This window comes from Neodiprion virginianus, chromosome 5, assembly GCF_021901495.1.
Source record: "Neodiprion virginianus isolate iyNeoVirg1 chromosome 5, iyNeoVirg1.1, whole genome shotgun sequence".
In the NCBI taxonomy this organism is placed as follows: domain Eukaryota; kingdom Metazoa; phylum Arthropoda; class Insecta; order Hymenoptera; family Diprionidae; genus Neodiprion; species Neodiprion virginianus.
This window is the reverse complement of record NC_060881.1, coordinates 16231596-16259123: the sequence shown is the minus strand read 5'-3', so window position 1 is coordinate 16259123 and position 27528 is coordinate 16231596. Positions and strand designations below refer to the sequence as shown.

General features: G+C 37.0%; 2 protein-coding genes across 2 annotated transcripts; one reads left to right on the top strand and one right to left on the bottom strand.

Annotated features, from left to right (window-relative positions):
• Window positions 1-4203: 4203 nt before the first annotated feature.
• On the top strand, window positions 4204-8973 carry LOC124306090 (uncharacterized). The gene is made up of 2 exons (XM_046766255.1): window positions 4204-4512; window positions 6845-8973. Exons 1-2 carry the CDS (start codon window positions 4468-4470, stop codon window positions 7145-7147), a joined length of 348 nt encoding a protein of 115 aa, XP_046622211.1. The 5' UTR covers window positions 4204-4467; the 3' UTR covers window positions 7148-8973.
• Window positions 8974-14604: 5631 nt separating this feature from the next.
• Window positions 14605-26857, bottom strand: LOC124306081 (hairy/enhancer-of-split related with YRPW motif protein-like). The gene is made up of 3 exons (XM_046766239.1): window positions 24384-26857; window positions 22684-22898; window positions 14605-17199 (listed from the first exon to the last, which is right to left on the bottom strand). The coding sequence occupies exons 1-3, from the start codon at window positions 24845-24847 to the stop codon at window positions 16799-16801; spliced, it is 1080 nt and encodes a 359-aa protein (XP_046622195.1). The 5' UTR covers window positions 24848-26857; the 3' UTR covers window positions 14605-16798.
• Between the last annotated feature and the right edge of the window lie 671 nt (window positions 26858-27528).

The following is a 27528-nucleotide window of genomic DNA, read 5'->3' as shown; positions in this document are numbered from 1 at the left end:
CATGTTGAACATCACTTAGTGAGTGCTAGAGAGGTCGTAGAGAATTTTGCAAAAAACGATAATGAAGCTGATTATACTTTCAAATGCGACATGGAACACTTCTCTACGCCGTTTTTTGGCCGAGATATCTTTTTGTCCCGATCAAAAATTCGAAAAGCGATCCCGAACTTATGGACGGTATTGTACGTTAACCTCAAAATCGACCAGCGCACCCCCTCAATCGTTGAAGTGGAGTCGCTCCGTCCTTTTTTCTCTCTCGATGTGGAAACATATCGTGCACTAACAATAAGACTGTTCAATTACTGATTATGAGTGACGTTGCTCGGCGCAGGCATTCTTAGCAAAGCCGATCAGGGCCGAAGATTCCCGATTTTCGATTAAATCGATTATTTTTTCTCACAGTCGGTTTTTATTCTTTACTCCCACGAGCGATGCAATACAATATCAATTTATGCGATTGTAGTATCAATTACTGTCATTGTCTTACTTACTAACAATAAAAACCTATTTGATGTAATACGTAAAAGATAGATGAATATTTTCGCCTGAAATTAAAAAATATTTTGAATGAAACTGTAAATTATCAAAAAACTTTTCCACTATTAACATAATTGACGTACTGAAATTGACGAAATTTTGTTTTCACATGCTCCGTATCAAAAATTACGCAATAATCGATTAATCGATTAATTTTTACCCATTCAACCGAGTCGCATTCGATTATTATTGCAGTCTCGATTAATCGACGCATCGATTATTTGTAGGTGACGAGCGACCATCGCGAGACTTCAACGTCACACTACGTATAATATAGCATGTATACCCCTCGGGTATTTTGTTCGAAAACAAGTTGTTTGTATGACTATTAATATAATAATGGATCAAATCGATGTGTTCAAGCGTAGGTGGTAAACTACGTCGATCCGTAGTGGGTGGTTCCTACTTCGTGAATCCGATCCGTAGCAATAATAATTTATCATTGCTGAAATAAGAGGAAAGTATAAACATCCAGTGATTGCTTTCGTAGAATACAGATGCTGAAAAATATTCAACTGGGAAAACAGTGTTGAAAACTGTGGATAAATGATTACCGTTCAAGTAGTTACGAATGTTTCAATAATATAATACAGATAGTCATTGTGTCTTTTCGCCGTACTTCCGGATTCAATTTGCAAGGATAAGCAGAAATTATCGATCGATCAGCAAAATACGACAGACTATGAATACCATGACACATGGATATTACAGAATTAAAAGGGTTGTTTGTTTTTGGTCCATGATTTGGCGGTAAGAACCTCCAACCGAATGGAAACACCGCGTCAGTTGACGTATTAGTTGACCATCAAACTACTAATTGCAAGAAAATGTAGTTATACAAGTGACCATAATCAAAGAGAATAGTAACACTTACAAGACTTTCTGAATACAGCTAGAAAATTAATTTTCACTTTGTATTCAGAACAATATGTTTCGGTTACGGTGAAAAATGAAACTAGTTAAGGACTGTACGGTAATAACACCTAGAAATGTTTTTCGTTGTGTCCCCATTGAATGTGGATAACGTGATTTTGAATAATTTTCCCATCTCATAAGTTCACTTATAATATAACGCCAGAACTACTGACCGATTTTGATTCTTATTTTTTCTGTGGATAACTACAATGCCTGGCCAGGTCTTAGGCTATATTTTATTCCAACAAGATTAGTAGTTTTGGAGATATAACAATATTTGTAAGCCAAGTCGGAACGCGATCACACACTTGTGCCAACGCTGACTATAAACACTTTCAGATGGACGAAATTTATCATAAAGAGTTTTCAAGGTCTCGAAGAGCTCTATAAAAAAGTACCCGAGAGCATATACCGTTTAATAGTTTGCCACAAAAAGTATTTGTATAGTAACGCGGGCCGAGACATAACGGGCTGTTAGCACTCCATAATTCGAAATCAATAATATAATTTATCGTCCTGACAGAATTTACCCGGTAAGCAATGGCATAAAAGTGTACTGATTTTTTTTTGTTTCGTCAATAGGACTGCTGATAATAAGTAATTTTGATTAACAATCTATGACGGTGAACTATATTATTATAAAAGTTTTAGTTATCAAAATAGAAATGAGTGTAGCAAAGTATGATTCAGGCAATGTCGGCTCACAGCGGATTTGACTGAAATTTAATGCATATGAATTCGTTGTTTACGTGAAAAATAACTTCCTACCACAGTTCATCCATCAACGTCAATAATTTAAGAAGACAATCATGGAAAAACATTGGAAGACTTTTTTCTCTGAAACGGATGTTCGATTCAGCTGTAAAAAATATGTGTTGTCGAAACGGTGTAACAAGTACGGAATATCGTACAAATTTGACGATGACTTTTTAGTAGGGAAATTTCGCATTATTTTATGGAAATATTCTTACGCAGGAAGAAAGAGATATTGGTAATCGTTTCTCTTGAATGGTCTTTTCGAAGTTTAAATTATACGTGTAAAAAAACAAAAAATGTGCGGATGTTATGGCTATTATATTGTAAAAAGATATTCTGCCGTTACTGAAATCTCGGAGAAATCATGGAAAATTATCGTGTAGTCAGGAGTTTGATGTCGTTTATCTCAAACAATAATTCGTAGAAATAACGATAAAAATTTATAGCATTTATAGAAATGAAGTGTGAACGTACACGTCAAAAATAGAAATTTTCGTAGTCATTAGGAAAGTCTTGAGTCGGAAGATATGACTCAGAAATTTCTTTTCATTTCCCATACTTTTGAAGTTAGTTATTTTACAACTTAATAAGATATTTAAAAAATACCGGAAAGCCTGCCAAATTTATTCTCACCCCAAGATAATTTTCAAGCTAACGTAATAACGCTTCAGTTTTGGTTACATAATTTTCTAATTTCCTCCCATTATCACATCCACAATGTAACGGTCTATTCTGATATACGGTTTGTTCCGACAAAGATTCAACTGGAATTGAGGAGCCTCTCGCAATAACAAAATTTTCCGTTATCATTTTTATTTCTTATTTCTTTTTTAATTAAAACGATACCTTTTCAATGTTTAAAGTGATCGGCAAGGAATTTCGGATGTTCCATACTATCGAATTACATGCATATATAAGCTAAAACCGAATAAAAGAAACGTATAAATATGTGACATAAAATGATATAAATAAATTGTATAATTAAATAGGGACGACGGACATCTATGGCGAGAACAATTCAATAAAATGTATACTGATAAAATCACAAAAAAATAACATGTCAGAATATTAAAAACTTATCATAAACGTTTCTTCCTGGATCTTTTTCACGTTCCGGTTTCCCTTTCCGTTGTTGCATTCGCTAATTCCTTGCCTGGCCAATAGCACTCCCATCGTCCGTCATGTTCTGGTGGTTTTTCTTTTTCAGCGATTCGTAAAAAGTAGGTCGCTGATAATTTTTTCTTGGTGATCGCAAATATACTCCATATGCGTGTACTTTATTTTTGCAAAATTTTATCAATTCGTTGGTTTGTTTTTTCCTTTTTGAGAGCGCGCTCCGATAGCTCCAGACCGTTCATTCGTCGTCTCAGGATCACACTGGCGATTGAGAGATAATACATCATTCAAATAACCGGCCAGGTCAAGGCTTACCTACTACCGAGTCCCGTTGTCTTTATTATTGGCGGCCTATTCAAACTGTTACAACTAATCCTGTGCTAATACAATTCACCTTCCAGTGACTCAGAAGTGAGTTCAATTATCAATTATACACCGTGTACCGTGTAGGGTAGGAAAAGTACGATACAACGATTGCGCTATTCGATCTGACAAATTTCTTTACTCACAATCTATTATATCGAGCACTACCGTAACCACCGAGTTCAATTCAATTAAGTTCATTCTTGCCGTCAATGCCACAACGGAATCCCCGAGGGTCACTGTGCAATCCCACTGATCAAATCCTGACCCTCGTTCTCTCAATATCTACCGGTTAGCGCACGAGTAACCCCCCGCAAATGTCGTTGTATACGCATAAATACGATGTGCGATTGTGCGCTCACTTACGAATATTCCAATCCTCCCTCCCCCACCCCCTACTTTCATCCCCGCGACCTTTCGCTCCGCTCTCAGAAGGGTAGAAGTTTGATAAGTCACGGGGAGGGGGTTTATATATAGGAGAAGCCGCGGGGTGGAGGCAGCACTCCGATGAGAGTCACCCTCGCAGGCGCGTCGACGAATTCAAGTTTCACCTTCGTGCCAGGGTTGGTTCGGAAGGTCAACACGGGCTTGCTCCCGAATCAATACGCCAACCCACCGCGTGGCTTGCGGTATAAAACTCCCGCTCTCGCGTAATTGGAAAAGCTAGTTTTGATCGCCTCGATACCGCGTCGAGTACTCGTGTATCATCCGTCAAACTGTTCAGTGGCAGTACGCGTTCACTCTTTTTCCGATCAGGCTGCTGGTTCAGGCGCAAACGAGATGCTGAAGAAAGCGCTGTCCAAATCTGGCCTCAGGATATTAAGGGTGAGCGACACATTTTTTACTCTCGCAATACTGTTGAATAGTTGTCATCGTCCGTACAGTGTTGAGGGGGTGTTATACGAGTGTTTGGGTGAAACAGTGGGTGAATTCTAGAAATTTACGTATTGGCCGTCATTCAATTCGTCCGGGGTTAGTTTTGTTCAGAAGTGTGTAGATCGATATGTAGAAACTTGATTCACTTTAAAAAAAGATTTAATTTACTTCTGATTTTGAGACAGTATTCTTGTATAGTTTTACTCTATTTGCTAAGATTCGAGGTTTATATTTTCTTACGTTTAACCCAACGGTGACCGTTTCGAGTTGACGTTCAATTATTTGTGAAAAGTTTACCATTTGTTGGTTGTATTAATGAAAACAAATGGGTTGATTCCAAAGAGATGGATTGTGAGAAAGAGGATACTCTATCCAAAAATACTGTCTCCAAATTCAAAGTAAATCGTTTGAGCTGGTTTTGAAATATATTGGGATGTCACTCATAATGCTTTGGGTTGATTGATTTTTTTTAGAAAGCAAATCAAGCTCGATCTACATACTATTGCACGAAATTAACACCAATCGAATTAAGAGATTGGTTGTCGAGTTATAAATTCCCAAAGTTCAGAAACTTATACCGCCGTCTGTTTCTATATTACGTGTGAGTCTGGTCTTTGCTAATCTTAAGGGTTTTTCAAGTATGTACAGCAAATCTATATGCCGTAATTGTTCTGCTAATCATTAATCTGATAATTATTCTGAACTATGCGGGCAAAAGCAGTACGTTACTTTTGTCACGGAGCCACTCAAATACGTTTCATACCATTTCACACAATTGTTGTTCGTCTGCCTGTAACGCATCGCACTTCATCAAATAGCCTTTAACCCTGTTTCCAATACTATGTGCCACATTTGTTTACCCTTTGCTTCCTTACTTATCCGTGACTCATATTCGTAAGATAATAATGTAAATGCACGGTGGCCAGCTACAGAGTGTTCTCAACTTAGCATTACATTTTTGTCATTCATCCTCGTATATTTTCACAATGAAAATTCTAGGAAAATGCCTATCGCAATCAATTTCACTGGGGCAAAAAAGGATAGCATCAGCCATCAAAGTAAAAGAAAACCGCGCTACTGCATTTCAAAAATTTGCCAGAAATCGTTGCAACGTATATTCAAATTTTTCAAAACCGTTCTCACGCTTTTGAATAAGGCATGACCAGAAATTTTCTGCAGCTCTAAAAGAGAATATTTTATTGCTACATTTCACCATCATATTTGGAGTATCAGAATGTTTTTTGTTGAATCATTCTAAGTAGTCTCTCAATTTATACACCATAAATATATTACGCACCACTGTCCGATTCTTTGAAAATTACGATGGAATTTTATGAACCAAGCATACATCACGGTTCTTATCATATTTGATGAAGCTTACGTTGATACATTTCTAGTAGGTGAATAGATATTTATTTATAAACAAAGACGCATATATTTTCAAATAAATGCATAGTCTTTTTTTTTTGCTATGCGTAATCTGAGAATCAATAATAGAAACCATTTTTCGCATATTTCCGACGCTTATATTTTCACTCCGTTCCCATTATCCCATTATTATCCTTGTTGATTCGCGTGATTGTGTTTTGTGGCTTCAATGATTAGATTACGATTATATCGCAAGAAATTTCAAGTTGTGGTTAATGTTCTCATTTCTTACTACAACCCAAAAATATATTTCTGTGTACAAAATGAGGATGAGTTTTGTAGTTATCATCCACAAACGTAGTAGGCGTTACTATTATTCTTGATTATGGTCATTCGTACTATACAGGGTGTTTCCAAGTACACATCGCAGTATGTTGGGTTGCCTGCCATTGAGGGGAATAAACGGTCCTCAAAAATGAGCTGGAACTGCCCGTATTGCCAAGTTGCGTGAATTTGGCCAAGCAGTTGTTCCATTCTTTATACCTATGCTGAAGCGCTTAGTGATGGCGTTCCGAAATCACGTTAAAATGATTACATGACTTGACACGGTTGGCCTGTTTTACCGATGTTTGATCCCCTAAGCGGTAGCCAACCCAACATACTGCGACGTTTACTTGGAAACACCCTTTATTTTATTGTAATTGTTGCAATAATTGATTACGAGGCCTTAGGTAAATGAAAAAATGTAGTATAAAACAAAGAATTTTAGTGCTGCAATAGATAATGATAATGTATTATTTACTACTACTATCACGCTTATCGTAAAACAGTTATTTTACCCGAGCCACAATTTTTTTTTGTAATTCTTACAATATTCGAACTTTTCCTCAGTGTAGAATCTGCGTACTTTCAGGCAATAAAGAAGCTTTCAACGAAGAGCAGATTGGCGAAGAAGTCGCAGTCGGGTGCCACGTCTAAACTGTCATTGGGATCTGCAAATTCGAGGCCTTCAATGCTACCAGAACACGAGGCGATTTCGTTATCTTGGTCACTCGCGTCGTTGGATACAAAGAGCGTCGACACTTACCTAACGATGGTCAGTGAAAATTTTCTGGAAAGCCCAGAAAACTACAGCAGAAGGAAACGCTGTTGCTGTTGTGCCGAGTATGAAGAAAATCTGAGGAACGAAAACAGGGAGAATGAGATGTTTGTGTAACCTGCGGTGATCATCCGCACTTACAGATACAAGAGAGATTTTGGAATGAAGAAAGAAAAGCTCAACTGTGAAAGCTTCGCAATAAATTTCTGTTGTCCTCGCTCCCGCTAGTTATTATTTCCTAACAATATTCGAAAACGGTCGATATCTACGTTGACGTATATATTTCCAAATATCGAATTTCACGTATCTCGAACGCGAAAAAGAGTTTAACAGCCCCATTTCATGTACAATTCTGAACAAAAACACCCCAATACATTTTCATTTTACGCAGAAATAAAAAAAAATGGCACGAATTCTATGAATTTACTATTACAGATTTGGTAGAATCTGTGACGTTTCTTTATTTCTACGTCAAATGAAAATATGTTTGCTTATTTTTATTCAGAATTGTGTATAGAATGGGGCTGTAAAGCCCTTTTTTAATACGCGGACTTTAATATTTGGAGATATATACGTCAATAGCGAAATCGACTAGGGCACTCCCTTAAGGGCTCTGCTCATTATCGGTTGAAAGGATCATCCTGTCGTATTTATCCAATTTTTCAACCACTCCTTAAATTTCGGGTATCTTGACTTTAAATTGAAGGTGAAAGATGGATCTGTACGATACTTTAAGCCGAACAATGAACAGGAAACTTTTGTTTCTTGCTACACGTCCCGGGGAAAAATGAATAGAACCAATTAGATACAATTATATCTTTGTCTAATCTGATCTAAGCATGTAATATAATTATTAAATAGATATCTCAATATCTAGACTGTATAAATAGGTTCTAGCATTTATTTATTTAGATCCGTAAACTTTGTGTATGTGATTAGATCAAATTAGATGGCACTCATATCTTCCCGGGGTACGATGCAAATTAATATCTTACGAATATGAGTCATGGATAAATAATATCAGATACTTTTAACAATTTTTGGAAAACGTAGAGACGTAACTTGGAAATTCCTCCAAAGCCATGTCGCATATTTATACTTTATAATCAAATCGAGATATTAAAAATTATCGTTGACAATGAGCAAATTTATGGGGGAACGGGCTTTTTACAGCGGGTTTGAGTTTTGCTATTCTACAATTTAACCACGTTCCGCAACTTGTCTTTTATTTTATTTTATTGATGCTGTTAACCGAAATGCAATGTGAATTCACTAAGTGAAAAAACTACGTCGTGACCAGCAAAATTACGAGAGTAACTTGTACCGTACGATATATGTCACATTTGATTAGACGTAATCAAAACAACAACAACAACAACGACGACAACGACGACCACGAAAAATTTTGAATATCGATAATATAGTCATTTTGTAAGGTCATAAATTTCGGAACGACCAATTTATCTCGGATTTCAAGAAATTTTGATGTAAGTTTTTCTATTCCGAAAGACTAAACAAATACTGGGACGATTTTCGAACTTCGAAAGACGCTAACGACGAAACGTTGAATATTTCATTGACGATTGGACTCTCATCACTTGGAAAAAAATCTCTTCATAACTATAGAAATCTTCTGCCACAACTTTCGTTGTCGACTGTACAGACTTGACGAAAAAGTTTAACCGTATATACAAATTGCGTCGAATACAACGAATCCTGTGATCGAATTTCATATACCTGAAATTTTAGAGATTTAACAAGTGAATCGTTTTTCGTAATATTCACATTTTTAAATTCAAGTTAACTTGGTCATTGATAAAAACTTAAGCGTGAAGCATCTTATATTTGTATTTCTGCAGGCATTTATGAATATTCTCTGTTAAAATATACGTTGCGTGCGATATCGAATGGATGAATTATACAACCCTATGTGATAATGTACAAATGGGGGGGGGGGGGGGGGGGGCACTTGTTTGATGTGTACTGGTCAATAACTTTGTAATATGATAAAAGCATTGAGTATCCAATTGAAATAGTGTCAGTTTAACGATACAGCAGTAGGTGTGGTTTCATTTCAAAATAGTGAAAAAAATAAAAACAATGCACGTAGATTCGCGAGATTCTTCTTCAAATTAGCATACTATACAATCTGCATATTTCATAAACCACGTCACATGCAGTGTTTGAAAATACGATGTAACGGTTGTTTAGAATTTTTTTTAAGGGATTAAGTTGGCCGCAGAAATTAAATAAAGTTTTAAAAATTAACACCATTGTAATATACTTAGAATCACAGGATTCGTGAATATCTGGAGTTTGGATTGATATCTATATGACAATAAGATTCAGATACACAGCAAAAAACATCCATCTGAAAAAACACTGTCGTATGAAATCCATAACTCTAATCAACACGTACATACTGGTCGTCTTGTGCCATAGGCCCTTGATTACCTATAATAATTATATTTGTGAATAATTGAATAAGAATGTTATAAAATAATACAAATTTATTATTTGAATCAAAAATAGACTCTTGCAGTATGGTACAGAAATAATGTGCAGTATACACATACTTGATCGAATAATATACTCCATAGATAGGTATAATACGTCTTTGAGGCTGTGAATTTTTTCATGTCTAACATACTGTATAATATATATATAATATAATAATATATATATATATATGTATATAATAATATGTAGATGTATTATATTATTTTAACAAATAAACGGCTCATTATGTTAGATTCGACAAATTTTACCTTTATTTATAAAAATCCTGCGAATTCTTGAAGGTTACTGGTTCACAATGTTTCGTAGCGTATTTTTGATTAATTAATAAGTGCTATTCTAACTATACGTCCGTAACTCGATGAGCTCGCATGAGATATTATTTCAATCAAGACTCTACCAGTTATAAACGTAAGTATAATACGGATCAACACTATTTTTGTGCTTGCGTAATGCATGGTTTGATTTCATTTTCTTCACCTTGAAAGTGTTATCATTCTTCGAAGAACTTTGTTTTTCTAACCAGATGAGCAATATTTCGATGTTTGATGAGAGAAAATTATGACCAAGTCAAGCTGACTGTCGACAATCGGTTCCGTCAAGTAAGAAAAAACTTTTCAACGATCAGACAGGTTTATTTTCGACAAATGTACAGCGTACCACCAATCTGAAGTTGACAGTAAAGGGTGTCCCACAAGCGCCGAACGTTACCTGCTGCAGAGAAATTTATGGACCCAGCTTTGACATTCAAAGAACTACGAACTGGTCACGGAAATTATGTCAAATCATAAAGAAAGTGGTGGAAATTGGATCCAGATACCTGTGACCATCTTACAAAAGGAGGATCATAAAAAATAACATGTCTACGAAGTTATATTTTTTTATTTATTAGGCCGCAAGACCAAACGGTCAAAAACCTTAATTTTATCATTTTGCATTTCAACTCATTCTAGGCTGTGCTAACATAATTTAGTCGCAACGTGTTGTAAGAAACGTTATTTGCTTCGGATTTTACTAATCTAAAAAAATACTGTGTCTGAAAAGTTCTTACAATTCCGCACGCAAGGGGGAAACCATTTGATCGCGATTGCACCTTCAGGAGTTGTAGAAAGTTGTAAGCCTGTTTTCAAACAAATTGCGATTCGGAAGTTTGAAATAAAGCGATTCGAGCGAATGAATTGAAGTACATGCGCTATAAGTCGCTAAAAAATTTTTACTCAAAATCCACATCATTCATTGGTAAAAAATTTGAAACTACTCAGGAGTTATTTCAGCACAAAGAAAGAAAATTCAACCCGAATTTGGGTGATTTGTTTTTTTTTAGAACCGATTGAGGTCGAATAAGGTGATTCTTGAAGCTGTTTGTCTGCAAATTGATATTTTTGGAAACGACAGATTTCTTGCAGATGCCAATTTTCGCAAAGTGGAGTATTTCTCACGTGGAAAGTTCTTCACATTCACAATATAATGAAAATAATCAAGTTTTATGACACTTTAAATTTTTTCTAAGTAATTGTCGATCAAATTTTTGTCAAATTTATTATGGCAACTATTGTTGGTTTGAAGGATGTCAGTATAAAAAACTTTTTTTTTTGCCTTCAATCACTCTTAGATCTGTTTTCGAGTTGTAACGCAAGGTGAAAGTTACAAAACTATTGTACCAACTTCAAAAATCTGTAACTTTTGCGAATCTTAAATTGCAGATAAATGGCTTTGGGAGTCGTATAATCTAACCTCGAATAGTACATAAAAACTGTGACACATTTGTTACATCATGTGTATGTGTTGGCCATATTCAGGCCGTTCACCGATAAAAAGAGAGTCCTTTGTTTTATGCATTTGTTCTACGATATCTTTTTATGTTTCGTCGTATGTCATTATTCAAAGAGTCTTCATCTTGTACACGTCTGTTCTCTCGGAATAAATTCATCCTTTCCTTTCTAATAATTCAATAGTATGCAATATTTTGAGTGATATATTCAATATTCATTGAATTATAGTAAGACTATGGAGTTTTCTTTGAAAATGGAGAAATAGAAAATACTAGAGTTATAAACAAAACGTTGCAAGATATCGATTTTTCCTTTCAAATCGCTTAAAAATGGTTACCAATTGTGATGGATTCGTTTAATTTCTCTCTACGGGTCAGGGTGCCGTTTTTTTTGTCGATGGCAGGTTAGAAAAAAGGTGATCCTGAATATTTGAGCTCGATGCGCCCAAATTCGGCCACTAGGGGATTATTAAAAACTTGAAAAAAGTCTATTTTTCAGTAATTTTCAAAAATTTATATCCCAGCTTCTATATGACTCAGAGATTCCAACCAAATGGCGTCCTTCTTTGTCAACCTTATATTTTCAAGAAAATAATAGTTAGTTCAAACCCATATCCGGCTTAGCTGGGAGCTCCCAACTGGACTGCTATTTTAATAAAATTTTCCTTATTTTCAAAAGACTCACAAATCTACATATTTGGAAATCGAAGCATGGTTGACGGCTTATATTTTTCGTTAAGGTATATTCTGATGATGTCTGCCCTATTTTTGCTTGATAGCTTCCATTTCACTGAGATGTCGCCACACAAAGTAGGTCGATTTGTGAAAAAACGCTGTTTTTGAATAGCTAGAACATTTTTACATCGATTAGAAATCCTTGGAAATTTTCACGAATTATGCTTCATTGCATCCCTAAGCAACCCTGAAAATTTCAAGTTTGGCTTAGAACTGGTTTCCGATTTATGAAATTGTAAAAATGTCAAATTTTCGATCTAATATGACATTTTTTGTGGTTTATTATAAGTTTCGATAATTTTACGCACTTAATTAATACTTACTCGAAATTCGATTGTAGAGTAGGGGGCAAAATGAGCCAGCTAAATGAAAATTTTATTAAAATAGCAGTCCAGTTGGGAGCTCTCAGCTAAGCCGGATATGAGTTTGAACTATTTTTTTTTTTTTTTTTGAAAATATAAGCTTGACAGAGAAGGATGCTATTTGGTCGGAATCTCTGCGTCATATATAGAAGCTGAGATATAAATATTTGAAAATGACTGAGAATCGACTTTTTTCAAATTTCAAAAAATTCTCCAGCGGTCGGATCAGGGTGCATCGAGCTCAAATTTTCAGGATCACCTTTTTTTCTAACCTGCTTTCGACAAAAAAAAAAGGCGCCCAAATCGGAGACCCACCCCCGCAACTTTTCGGCGAAAAGTAATGAATCTGCCCATATACCGGGTGTCCCATTTTAATCTTACATCTAAATTATCTCGAAAAATATTGCTCTGATCAAATTTTGTTTGAAACAAAAGTTTCAGAGTTCAAAGCGGGACGTTCAAAAAAAATTTTGTTGAAGGTCCCAAATTTACAATAGCGACGCTACGATGGCTGACATGGTTTTTTTAAGGGAAACCTAACTTTTTTTATGACAAAACAATGCATTGCATTGAAACTAACAACTTTTGAAAGAAACATTTTTCGATTCAGATTCTGGTTTTCATGTTGGAACTCCATTTTTGACTATTTAGCGCTGTCCGGAAGGTACCATACAAAACCCAAACAAACCTGCCCACAATCGTGCAACCTCAGACACGCACACACAGATGCATGAACACTTTTGTTTAGGTTTGTTTGGGTTTTTTTGGGTTTGTTTGGGTTTTGTATGGTACCTTCCGGACAGCGCTAAATAGTCAAAAATGGAGTTCCAACATGAAAACCACAATCTGAATCGAAAAATGTTTCTTACAAAAGTTGTTAGTTTCAATGCAATGCATTGTTTTGTCATAAAAAAAAGTTAGGTTTCCCTTAAAAAAAACCATGTCAGCCATCGTAGCGTCGCTATTGTAAATTTGGGACCTTCAACAAAATTTTTTTTGAACGTCCCGCTTTGAACTCTAAAACTTTTGTTTCAAACAAAATTTGATCAGAGCAATATTTTTCGAGATAATTTAGATGTAAGATTAAAATGGGACACCCGGTATAACCTGTATTATCCTTTAAACAACAGTTTGAATACTCTGTGGTAATTTTTGCGAATTAAAGTAACCAGCTTACTCGTTATATGCACTTCAGTGGTTAGGGTGTGAGACGTTCCCGTATACCAGGCATGTTACGCTGGAAAAGTGTGCAGGCTAAGGGTTAAATATATCTTCGTAGCTTACGAATACAATAATTCAACAACTAGTCGCCATATATGCCCATCTTGTAACAAAGGTAATAAAAAATTATCGACTTTCTGGCGAATCAACCTCACTAGCAGAGTTTTCTCGTTTTTTCGTACAGAAATGTCTGTATACACAATTATCGCATCATCTTCGGTTTGTCAACCTTCGAAAAATGCAAACAACGAACCTCGCAGAGATTGGTGAGTGTAAACTTATTGTTAGTTTGAAATGTAGAATAAAAAGAAGAAAAAATTGTGGCGAACAGAAACGCAAGCGCGTATAGTGCAGCTGCCAACGACTAATGAGCTCTATATGCAAATTGTGTATTGACTGGCTGCGCAGCCGAGAATGCCGACACGTGGCCGGATATTTTCAGTTTTTGAAAATCACATGAATATGACTCGGACGCTACTGTCGGCGTGAATTGTACAGAAAGCGCAGAATCGATGACTGACTAGTTATATTGTAGACATCTAGTCCTTACCCACTGGTAATTAGTACCGGTTTCGTCACGTTGTGCGCAGTAAGCAGAATGACATTTTTCTTCAATCATGCATAGCTGATTTTTAACCCCCTCTGAAAGGTCGGATAATGAGACTGAAACAGGTTTTCTGACGAACTAAGATGGGTGCACAAATACAGCTCGGTCGTTCACCTACAGGATCTGAAAATTGTACTTTTGGAAATGTTTTCCACCCATTGGCAATGCTAGTAAAATTTATTATCACACCAACATCACATTACCGCTGCAGTTGCAAAAAAAAAAAAAATAGCAATAAAAATGATCCAAAGTAATCAAAAATAATAGTAATTTATACTATATTTTCTCATTAAGGCCGCAAAAGCGAATAATGTACAAAGGATCATAAACAATTATATGTTTCGTAGAAAATGGTGCTTTATTAAAACATCGCACAAGTATAAAATATTAAGGCATTTTTCACGCGTATACATTTGGAATTGATATTTGTTCGATTAGTATCACATTGTGCTGTGTTTACATCTGTCATACTTTTCCAATTACACTCGGTCAAAACTGTCGAAAATGTTGAAGGAAAACTATTGATTAGTTCATTTTTCATTTTGTCAGGAAACAGATGCGCATGTATAAAATTTCGAATTCAGAAATAATTTCTACATTCTAATAAATTTTTGTGTTGCAATTGAGCCGCATGTGATATCTATAAATTATAATACATACTTAATTTAATTGGTTGATTAGTTGTTCGGGCATTTACACTGTACAGTTCCTTAAAAGAATATTCTATACATTATTGTATTACAACTAGACTGGTATAAATAAATACTTTTTTTTACATTTCAAATAAGGTACTCGTATGACTATCATTTTATCACTTATAGAGTATGGGTTTAGGGATTTACGGTCGTTTCGATGCAATTGGTTTCCTGAGTTTTTGTACAACCCACATATACCATAGAAATATATTGGCAGCTTATGAGTTGCAGGCGGCTGTTTCGCGGTTAATCGCAATTACAGTTCTCGCATATATTTACATATACATATTTTAATAATAATAATAATAAATAAGTACACGCACCTCGTAAAACTAAGCAAACTGCTCTCGCTTTATATCAAAGTTATTTTCATACGTATTTCATTTGATTGACTATCTGCTCACGAATCGCGAATCAGACTAGATTCTCACTCGCAGCAGCACGATATAAAAATGCTCGGAAACTTCGAACAAACTCTCATCACTAGCGGGTCATTCATGACGTAAACAAACAGTTAGCGGAGTTTCTGACAAAAGAAATGACAGGCGCAAAAAGAATTATTGAAAAGTTTTTAGCTTATACTTTACACAAGATTCATGGCACTTTAGTTCGGTTGGGTTTCACATTTGTACAATTGGATCGTCTGGCTTGAATTTCATCGATACAGCGCATATTGAGATGCGTACTTTTTTATTTGATATATTGTATTAAAGTATTATACTTACAATTAATTCAAAGGCAAAAGAAACTAGGTTGAAAGGGATTAACTGACAATGAGCCAAGTGTTTTATGCCGTTCCATCGAGATGATAATTCTAAGTTTCACTGTTTTTAACCACACGTATTCATGAACACGGACAGATTTATTTTATGAGTTTGAATGGAAAACAAAAGATGGCCGCACTTACAGCTTCCTTTCTACTTCGGAGTAAAATATTTTCGAACACTCGATTTTCTCCCAAATATTAGTTCTCATACGCAGTTTTCACATCAAACAAAAGTAAAATTTTTTCAGGAACAACTTACCTTTGTCCAGGCTAACAAAAAGTTATCAAAAAAAAAAAAAAAACGTAGCCCCTCTAAATCATGGTGAATCCTCACGGACAATGCTGTCATTTGTTATTAGAAGTCAATCAAAACCAACAAACCATTGCCAACCTTCAATTTGTTAATTAATTCGGCGGTATGAGCTCAATTTCCGTGTAACGAAAATACGTATAGTCGTTTTTGTTGCGCAAGCCTCGGCATACCGAAAGAAAACGGTGAAACTTGGCTGATTGCGCGTCCGAATTTTTACGCAGGTTGACCACGTCAAGCTTCAGCTTTCAAATACAGTTTGTTGAGGCTATGTAGGTAATGCGAATTTTTTTATATCCAGCAGATCTTGAATAATTCATCGAGAAGGCTCGGCAAACTTTTTATTACTGTTAACTGGCTGACGATCGATGACTGCTATGAGTCATCGCAACAACATAATTTCAATTCGCCTCTTGACGCGAGAGAGTTTTACATCGCATACCCCATTTCGAGTAAGTTGGCTCCCCTGCCTTGCAGACGAAAATATTACCGCGGTGCGACCTCGCCGACCAATAGAGTCGAATTATTCCGCGCACGCGCAGCCAGTAAAATTTCCCAGTTTCCTCTCGGTGAGTCTATGTGGTTCAATTTCCCGATTGAGAGTGTTTCTCGTCGCACTGTCCAAGAAAATATCCTACCATGCCGTCAAAGTGAACTATAAAACATCGTCGTCTCGATTGGTGCAACGGCTAAAACCGATCAGTCTTGCAACGTTACATAAACGTCTCAGAATCGATGAATTGCTTGGCTTGCATTATCCACTCGGGGGATAACCTATTTGACTTCAGTAGGCCAACTCCGCGCCCCAAGGTCGATACGGTTTTCCATGCTGCTGTTGGACGTACTGTCCAGGATACTGACCCCAGCCAAGAGCGCCGCTGCCAAGAAGCGGCGGCATGCTTCCAGGTGCTGCGGGCATCCCGACGGAGGAAGAGCTCGACGGCTCGTAGCTTCCGGTTGTAGTGGCGGAACTGACGGAGGATCCGGAAGGCAGCACGGCGGTGGTGGTCGGCGGGTGTTCTCTGTGGAAACTTTGAAGGTGAGACAGCAGTCTCAGACGCAGCGGATCTCTCTCGTCGAGGCCTTCCATGGTGACCAAGTATCGTCCAACTTCGGCAGCGCATTCGCCCCAACCGACAGCGTGGTAGTCCATTGCCAACTTGGTGCTGTCGTATCCTTCCGGTCCTGCGGCACAAAGAAGAAAAAAATATCCTAAGGTTATCTCGTTTTCGGTTTCTTTTTTAAGGAACAGCTGCTTAAAGGTAAGAAAATGATTCAAAGCGGGGTTCCGAAGCCGAGTTTCACGGTCATTATTTATCAGCCAACCATACCCGCTGCTATTTGCAATACATCATGTATAAAGGTACCCACTAGTCGTTTTTGTAGGCTGAACTCTTGGATATTACAATTTAGTTGAATATGAAGTTCAGAAGCGCTGTAGCTGTCGTTTTGTTTAGCACGAATTAACATTTGATATCTCAGGAGCTTACAAAACCAGTTCGGGGCAGAAATAATGTGATAAGTGTGTCCAACAGTGGTCAACTTGATTTTGCAGCTCACAATAAGTTCCAATTCGTCTGGCGAATATCTTGAAAACCACATTTTTATCGGTAATGCGAGCCTGAATTGTCGAACGTCGAACCAAACATTTTTACTGGAGGAATAATTTCATTTCTTCAAAATTTTGTTTAATGCAATTTCCACTTTCATGAATTTGACCAGCAAAAATCACTCGTACGCGCGAGTACATGTGCAGCAAAAAAGAAAAACGGGTATAATGATTAGTGGTTATTGACTCTTAAATGCAGTGAAGGTCATTTGTAGCCTCGCTCCATTCCAACATGCCGTCTACGCGGTTTCCCAATGAAGTTGAACTTAAAAGCATTAACACAACGAAATACTGAATTAAATAGAATATCGCTATTTTTTATTTTGATTTTTCATCACCTTTGGTGACATAATTTGTAGTGATATTAAGGGGGTATTCTAGTGTAGAGGCATGAATTTGAGGTGTTTTTTGAAGTGCTATAAACAAAAAACAAAAAATATTTTTACTATCCATTTTTTTATCAGGCGTTTATTATTATTTCACGATTACAAAAAAAAAAAAAACAAGTCAAAAAATACAAAATTGAAAGTGCTATGAGTTGTTGAAGTGGGGGGTACAAAAAAAATGGCGCGCCAATGTTGTCACGATTGCAAGCATTTTCAAAATCAGAAAAAAAAAAAAAAAAAGATTATTAATCTACATAAATGCAGCTATCGTACTAACTAAAAAAAAGTCTAAAAAAAATTTTTTTTTGCCAAATTACGGCTGTCCGAAAAAATAATACGTTTTTTTTGACTTTTTTGGACGTTTCTGAATTTTTTAAAAATAGTAAAAATTATTATTTCGTTATAATAATAGTTCGTGCGATAGAGACATGTATTGAGAAGATTCTCACCAAATTTCAAGTAAATCGGTTCAATAGAACTTGAGATATCATGTCAACCGTTTTGAAAAATGTAGTTTTGAGAAAAACGCGTTTAAAGTTTCGAGTAAAATTCGTTCCAGCCGAGCCAGTATTGAAGACGTGTCACTAAAATAGCTATATCTCTGAAAATAATTGAAATTTTGACTTGTCCTTTTAAGGACACATTCTTGAAAGGTTAAGCTTTGAAAATATAAAAAAAAAAAAATCGATTTTTTCAAATTTCTACACTAGAATACCCCCTTAAAGGATTTCATTTTCCAAAATATCTGTAAGCGTTAGATGCGATTATTAACTGAATTTTTGACAAAATATCGATTCTTCTCGAAAATGCACCGTTAAGAATTTCAACTTCACGTTTCCCACGTATAACAAATATCCACTTACAACTGCTTTAATGTACCTTCCATATTTCCAAATGTGTAAAAAAATTCATGTCGCTCGCATGCGCATTGCGCATTATGTGACAGGTGTCAGTTCTGAACAAAATAATACGTTTTTTCAAATTACTAATTTTGCGAAATGATCTGTATAATAAATCTGTCTTGTACGTATAAGAATACGATTGACGAGAATGTATACAGCCGCGTATAAACCGGTGGGTTCAGTGCGTAGAGCAGTGAATGAAGCTGGTATTAGCTGGGACATGATAATGCGTCTTATTGTTAGCCCTAGGCAGGAATTATACAGCGTAGCGGCAGGTAGCGTGGGAATTATACTGCCAAACCCTTCGTGCTTGGTGCGGTTCGATACTCGGGCAATGTTAAGTCAGCTAATGTTATGCGTTATGGTGAAAAGCCGAATCCACCCTACGTGACCCACCGTGACCCCCGATGACCTGCTTTATCGTTGGTGTCAGGCTGGCGATATTGCGTAGGGTTAAAGCGGTGCATGCTTGTAATCTGATTACCTGAAGTTGCGAGTTGCGCACGATGGGATTTTGAGGTAAAGTTTAAAAGCTTCAATTTTTTTAGTTTTTCGTTTCGTTCCAACAATCGAAAGCAGCATTCGTGATGTTTTTTGAAATTTTTATCTTGTCCTGGAGTTGTGCACTTTCTGAAAGTACCTATTTCAATTTGTCAAATGAATGTAACTCGGAAATGAAATGAGATATTGAAAACAGTTGACACATGTTTTTTGCCATCTTGAGTTAGAAATTTAAAAGAAATTCGAAAAAATTATGTTTTTATATTTGACAAAGTGAATAAACATTTCTCCATCGTGATGGTCCCGTTTTGTTTTCTTGCGAAACGTATCCACTTTCTAATAAAAGATAAACTTTGAATGATATTTTCCTATTTACTTGTGTAGATGGTATTGGTACGGAACCACATCATTTTCGTAATGATCCGATTTAAATTATGTATATATATTAAAATCTACAAGATAATATTGAGATCGGAATATTTGAAAATAAAATGAGAATTTTCGAATTTTTGTTACAAAATCACTCCTCTGGTAACAAGGTAACAAGAGGCTTGGCAAAATCGATAAACATCCAAGTAAATCAGTTTAGCCCTTTTTGAGGTATTGCGAGCACGGTAAGACATGTCATCGAGCGAAACGGTGACGTTACTATCAATAAAAATTGCTTCTTATCACTGAATTCTAATATAAAAAAAATGTATAAGCCAAACTTGATCTACATACTTTCGAATAAAATATACCCGAATTGAACGGGATGATTGGTCGTCGGCGTGTAACTTCTCAAAATTCACCCACGTTTTCAGCCTGCCTCTAATACAGGTACGCTTATACACCCCCTTGCATAAAATACACGAAAATCGTCCTTCTTACTGGTTGAAAAAAAATATAATCACGAATCAGTGAAATTAGAGAAGAAATGTAATTGATAAAATCTTGGGTCGATTCGTGACTCCAACGCAACTATCGTTCTAATTATAATCAGCATAAGTGGTGATTATTGTATTGGCAATGTTTTATTAAATACCAATTGGCCATCCCTCGATGGTGGTTAGTCCCATATCCGTAAATACTATACGGAGTAGAATCGCTATTATACAGGGCTGGTTTCCCACACGGGGATCGCATCTGCTCCCTACCAAACGCATCGCACAGTGGATGGCTCTTTCCTACGTGCGTGTACAAACACACGCATGCATACATACGTACGTATACAAACGGGCCGTGCCTGCGAATGTCGGACTGAGAGAGGGGCAAGCTGTACCCCGCACCCTCCACCGTGGGAACTTCTCTAGGAAGAGTTTTTGACTTCCGTGCTTCCCACAGGATCTCACAAGCCGAGTCCTAGCACCTGCTTTCTGCGCTCGGTTAGTACCAAGTGCTGGGAGCGATTGTGAATGGGGACGAGTACCGTGTGCTCACGCATCGATATTGCATAGATTATTATAATTCAAAATTATTATACTTTCCCGCGATTTTAGGAGGCTGGTGAGCCAAAAATGTTGAGGATTTATTGGAATAATGTATTCGCAAGCTACAAAGATCTCTTTGAAAATACAAAAGTGGAAAGTACTGGAATCGGAAACAAGAGCTAGATATCGATACTACATTTCAAATCGCTTCAAACTCGTAAATTCGTTCGATTTTTACTCTACGTCGATTGATTTTATCCAAGAAACTATCTTCGTATTTTATTAGCAAAATGCTGGCGCATTTTTTTCCCGCGGGTCATCATTATCTCACGGAAGATAATTCTTGCGAGATTTTGCAACATTTTTCTAATGCTTCACGATAAATGTCTTTACATACAATATAAGAAAAACTAATGAAGGCACTTTTGAACGATTATTCGAAAATCATCTCAAAATCTTGTACAAAATTTTGCGGTCTTCATTGGAAACACATGCAAATTTTTACAAAGAATCGGCATTAAAATCCAAGAAGTTTCTCCGACCGATCTGTAAATCATGCATGTTTTAGAAAGTTTTTCTGCGGCAAATTCTGCAGGAACAAGTCCGCTGAACACATATTATCGCTTTTCGAATACCGACGCTCACGGATTTTGGTTCCCAGAACCAAGTAATACGGAAAAAGAAATCTCTGAACAACAGATGGGCTTCACGGTTGCCGAGTTACAGTTACAGTTGAAATTCTCGGCGAGAGGCGGGCGGTCAACAGGTGTCTTCCGGTCTGGGCAAACCGCCGGAAAAGCTATCACACCTTCGCCTATAACCGCGACCATTCTGCGAATCGTTGTTTATTTTCATTTACACGTTCTCCTTTTTTTTTTTTAGTTGAATTTTGAGTTTGATCGAAAACCAGATCGTTACTGCTAATACTGAGATTCGATGGTAAATTTTGGATGAATGAATGAAACCTACGCGATAACAATATTTAAGTTTGCCAAATTGTCAAGTTATCGACTAACTATTGTACGGGTAGATGTTCATTGATTATTGAAATTATTCTCGATCTACGTTGATCGATTGAAACTTCAGGCGCATTTGATTTCACTGATCGGACCTTAATGAGAGCACTCAAGGAGTTCATTGAATCAAGAATCAATTATTGCTCTTATTTCATCACGAGATTGTTACAGATTGAAGATTTGCCAAATTCACATATTCGCAACCTACGATTAAGATTTTCCTAAATAGATTCGTCGGATTTTGTATCAAGATGGCGCTTATTTCGTTGAAGCGACTCATCTCTACAGCCCCACGAAAATTTTTTTCTCATCACTTTGGGAAATATTCAATTTTTTAAGTTCGCAATGATGTTGATTTCGATTAAATAATAACAATGTCAAATTTACTAGCATCAACAAAAAAAATACCGTTTTGGTCAATTTGTAACCAATAACTTTTACAACAACATTTTAATCATCATGGAGTGAAATTAAAAGACCCTAGTAGATTTAACACAATTTAAAAGCAACATGAAATGAAAGGGCGATAACTAAGCTCTTGTCAACGTTTTCAGTCTTTTTTTTTTCTATGGCACTTTTATCGTAGCTTATGAATCTTCAATCTCAACTCATCAAGTATTCTAATTAGAATAAACAATCAGAAACAATCAGAAAACGCTTAAATACGTGCAGCTTCGATTTGAAAGATTCTTTCCAGCGACATCATGTAACATGATTATAACTACACCTAAGTTTTGTCATTCCATCCACACTTTCTACTCCACAACTTTCATAATTACGTTTTGCAGTTCACGCAGGATGAAGGCTGACGATTTTTATGACCGCTAAAATATTTCAAAAACTGACCTTTATTTCTCAAGGTACGTAGATGTTCGACGGTGAGTTGAAGTATTTCAGCTTTTTCTAATTTTCCACTGTGAGGATCCCTGGCGGCAGCTGGTACCAATCTTCGCAATTCTCCGAGGGAAGCGTTTATCCTGTCACGTCTTTTTTTCTCAATCATTCCTCGTCTTCGTTTGCGCGAAGCGTGCTGACAGGAATCACCACCTGGCGAGTTACACCTGTACAAAAATCAGAAGAAAAATTTGATTGATAATTAAATAAACTCGAAATTATCCCAAGCCTACGATAAGGGTATATATTTGTTTGTCAGATTCCACAGGCTATATCGAAGAAACTCCGACGATTTTTTGGGAACTCCTTGTTCTAACTACTACAGCATTTGAGACGAGAATTTCCATTTCAACTTCTCTAAATTATCTAAAATCTGTATTATAACACGTGTTAGACCAGAGAATAAAGTTTGAGTATTCTCCGATATCTTATTTACTTTCATTAGTTTGAACAATCAGGCGTGATGTGATAAGCGACGGCAAATATTAAGATTAATTTTGAATCGAGTTTTGAAATTTGAATCATAACGCAAATTCTATGTCTATTTTGAATGATTCGTATCGATATTTTTACATTAACCATTAATTTTTAAGCCCCTGATGCCGTTCTTATTACTTTGATAAATTCAGATTATGATCTTGAACTTCACGAATAGGCTGTATTTCGTACATTATAGTATATTTATAACGCGCAAATCGATTTGCCGACGAACATCTTTTTGTATAGTACTGACAAAAATCTATCTGTATCAACTCTGGAGATGAGTATTTGTGGAATTTTCGCCAGCTAATCTGCAGATCTCCGTAACGAACTAAATAAGCCCAAAACGTTAGAATCGTGTCAGAAACAACAAAGTTATTTTTTTCATCATATTCTCCACATTTCGATTATAAAACCTTTCTTGCAATTGTTCATACTTAGTTTACATCGAATTTGCTCAGATTCTGTCATTCGTTTTCACTATCGATAGCACAAATAACAATCCTAGAGATTTTTCTCGAACGAACCTTACTCTTTTCAAAACATTAGCTTCAGAATATCCGGCAGAATTACTGGAAAAATTTAAAAGAACTGCTCGCATGCTTATCCATAGGGAGCTGTATATGTACATAATTCTTCAACTGCGGAAAAATAAGTTGAACATTGGATTTTACTCCCGAACGAACTTACTAAAATTAACGAAACGTATATAACATCAACTTATATGTTCTTACTAAAACTAATCTACAAATATTCTTTTTCGTCGAGAATTTCGTCATCCCGTTTACTTGCAACGGTCTGAAACCTCCTCCCTCACGGTCGGGTTTTTGTACGAATAAATTTTCTGTGCTTATAAAGCGGAAAAATCAAAAATAGCATGGTGATATTTTTTGTTTTTTTCAACCAAGCAAAGATTGACGAATATACAGCAGATTCAAAACTGCAACGATTTGACGTCACCCATTCATAAAGTACAACATCTACGCATATATCGCCAAATCAGTCAAACTCAATTGCTTCTCACGTCTGCAATTATAATTTTTGATGAAAATGAAAAAATACGACTTGATTGTTCGGTGTTTCTATCTGATTTTTTTAATTTTTCTTCTTTTTTCACCATAATCACGCGAAGTCACCATAATCACGCGAACGTAAGGATAGATCAAACTCACGGTTCTTTCCCACTCTCCTCGGAGAAGACATCGTCGCAGTCCGAATCGCTCATGGTCCGTTTCATCCCCCTTGACTGTGACAATTGCTGCTGTTGCTGCTGCTGGTTGTCCTGTGCCCTCAACTCGGTGATGTCGTTCTTCAATTCGGGCAGTTCGTGACTGGGTCTTAACTCCGTGAGGTCCGGCCTCATCCCGGCTATATTATCGTGCCTCATCTCGTGCCTGATGTCGGCGGGGTGGCGGAGTTCCGGCCTCTGCATGTCGTGCCGCATCTCGTGATGGTGACGTACATCCGGGTGTTGAGGTTGGTAGGAGGGATGCGGGGGCGGCGGATAGCCCCAGTGGTGAGGCCCCGATGGGCCCGACAGTGACGGCAGGTGACCCGGGGCGACGGCACCGGCCGTTATGTCAGAGGATAGCAGGGTGCTGTTCTCGTCAGATCGCGGTACAACTACGCGCCACATTATATCTCGCGGTTACCGAATGTCCGTTGTCACTTTCCAAAAAAATATCACAAGGACGTGCAAATTTTATACCATATGTTACTCAACCTTTCACGTCATCTCGATAAATAGTAATATTGACGTAAGACATGACCTGAAATCCCAGTGTTTATGCACAATGTTTAAGCGCACAGCTTATTGGTCCCCTCGCATGTTCTCCAGTAGGCGGAAGGTCTATTTTGAACGATTAGTTCCTGTAGTAGTTGTATAACTCGGGTTTGAAAAGAAATTATCGCATCATTTTTGTTCCGGGGTTTTTTTTTTTTAATTTTGTATTTCTCTTTTTTTTTCCAATTATAATCCGGAGATGCGGATAACTGTGGCTGACCCTCGGCGAAACATGACAAATTATTTACCGATAAAATATGTAAATCCGACCACTGGTAGCGACGAAAAATTTCTATTTATTAGAAAGTTGTCTGTTTATTTCTTAAAAAAATTTTTTTTATTTTTGTAGAATATACACACTCGTAACGTTTGTCACGTGTCTTGTTCTGAAAATTTCACTGTTGTAAAACTCTGCAAACGTTCACAACGACGATGTAATTATCCCGCGAAAATATCATTTGCATTTATTTACGATGATTTATAATGTTCGACGCACTTCACTTCACAATTCGCGGGACAAATGTTTCTGATTATTCGTCAATCCACAAGCCACGTGTAAGAGAAACGAGTAAATGTTCGCCTCTGATTTATTTATTTATTTTTTTTTTTTCGTTTGCTTCTTCAAATTGTCTTCAACGGTGTTCAATTAATCTTTTCTCAAAGTAGCGTCAATTCGCAAAAATCGCATTCGAATCGTCGAAGATTGGCTGCACCTCGCCGGCGCCTAGAGATAAGTTCGCATTTCCTTCCTCTGTGACGTAACGAGTAAAAAGATCGCCGTCGCGACGGCCGTGCGCGATTTTCAAACGGCCCGTGCGGCGTGTGCAGTGCGACGTGTGCACCGGTCGCGTGGCGGCGAGCGTATGTCGTGTGCGGGCGTCTATCGCGCCACACGACTAGCTGCCGCCAAGACGTGGAGGGTTTCAGGGGCGCCGAACGGTGGTGGGGAACTCGATCCTGAACCATGGAGATGCGTGCGTGTGTGTCGCGTTGCGCGTAGCTGCATCCGAACGCTGCACAGTGTAATAGGAAACAAAGACGGCGAAGCGTGAGCGAAATTTCTCTGCAGGGTATGTATCGACGAAGCTGTGATGCGAAAAAATGTTCGTTTGTGTCGTTGCTGGTTACGAATTCGTAACCAGCAAGAATTTTCGAACTGACAATGGAGTATCCGGACTGACCGATGAGAATGCAAACAATTACTTTACTTGGACTGAGATTGGTTCCCCGGAGTTTTTGACAACGCTAATTGCCTGAATCTGTAGTTGAAATTCAAAAATATAAAACGGCGAATCCGGGGACTCGGACGTTTTGAAATTCTGAAATTGAATTTTAGATTCGTTATCGATGTGCTCGAAAACCACCGAGTCACAAGATTTGTCCTAATCAAGCAATTTCTTGCATTTTTGTGGGCCATATTCAATTTGCCATTGTCGATTATCAAATTTTTAGTTCTAATTCGTTATCATCGTTCTGAACATCCTGGGTACAAAAAGTTTCGTTCAAATTAAATAACTTCTTGGATTATCATCAGCCACATTGGATCCAGCATTCTTAATTTCTGAAGTTTGACAATGAGTTCAGAATCGTAATTAGGATTCTCGAGAATCTTCGTTTACCAGATTTCATCCAAATCAAATAAGTTTTTGCATCATCAACGGCCATATTGAATCTACCGTGTCGAATTCCCCAATTTTCACTTCAGATCCGTAATCAACATTCTGAAATACCCCCGAGTACCGAAGTACCTTAAATAACTTCTAATCGTATAATTATCGAGTATGCTAGATCCGCCTTTTTATTTTTCCAGATTTTGAGTTTAAATTTATAACCAGCGACCAAAAGAACCGCCAAATTCGAAATTTCGTATCAGTGCAAAGTAAGGAAATATAAATCTATGCCTCAAATGAATAAATTGCACAGCGATCTCCATCCCATCATAGTTTCCTCAATACACGGATAAACAAATTTCATTTATACTATACAAGCCTCATTTTTCACACACAACGCCGCGGGCTTACTATATAAGCGATAAGTTACGAGACACCCTGTATATCATTGTGTGAGGGGCGTAGAGGCTCGGAGAGGAAGGGTCAGGTCATCGGGACTGAAGGAAGGAGGCGGAGGGTAAAAGAGCGATTTCGTGGGAAAGCGTGTGGCGTGAAGTGCGTATCCTATGTACGTATCTCTGCGTGATGCAGACGTTTGCAACAATGTGCGTGTGTTCGTAGGCAGACGTTTAGCAGAGAATTGGTTATAGGATTAATTCCCGATGCTCGATCAAGTTCCGATTGTTTTCTTCTTTGTAGCATTGAATATGACTCCGCGACAGAATGATGTAATGTTGAATATAAGAAACAAAGCTTTTCAAAATTTCAAAACCTTACCTTACTTATATATGCGAATCAAACGAATGGTGAGGGGAACGTTACTTTTTTACATTTAAATATTTAAATAACTCGAAAACTGCTGAATGTATGTACGTTGAGTAAACCACGTCGATTGAGGCCAAAATCATTAAAATCCCTTAATGT

What these genes read in the sequence shown, in the direction of transcription:
- LOC124306090 (XM_046766255.1), top strand. Translation starts at nt 4,468, where the DNA reads ATGCTGAAGAAAGCGCTGTCCAAATCTGGCCTCAGGATATTAAGG. An exon ending in CTGGCCTCAGGATATTAAGG is followed by an intron (nt 4,513 to 6,844) that starts GTGAGCGACACA and finishes GCGTACTTTCAG; the next exon opens with GCAATAAAGAAGCTTTCAAC.
- LOC124306081 (XM_046766239.1), bottom strand. Translation starts at nt 24,847, where the DNA reads ATGTGGCGCGTAGTTGTACCGCGATCTGACGAGAACAGCACCCTGCTA. An exon ending in GAGGAGAGTGGGAAAGAACC is followed by an intron (nt 22,899 to 24,383) that starts GTGAGTTTGATC and finishes ATTTTTGTACAG; the next exon opens with GTGTAACTCGCCAGGTGGTG. An exon ending in ACGTACCTTGAGAAATAAAG is followed by an intron (nt 17,200 to 22,683) that starts GTCAGTTTTTGA and finishes TTTGTGCCGCAG; the next exon opens with GACCGGAAGGATACGACAGC.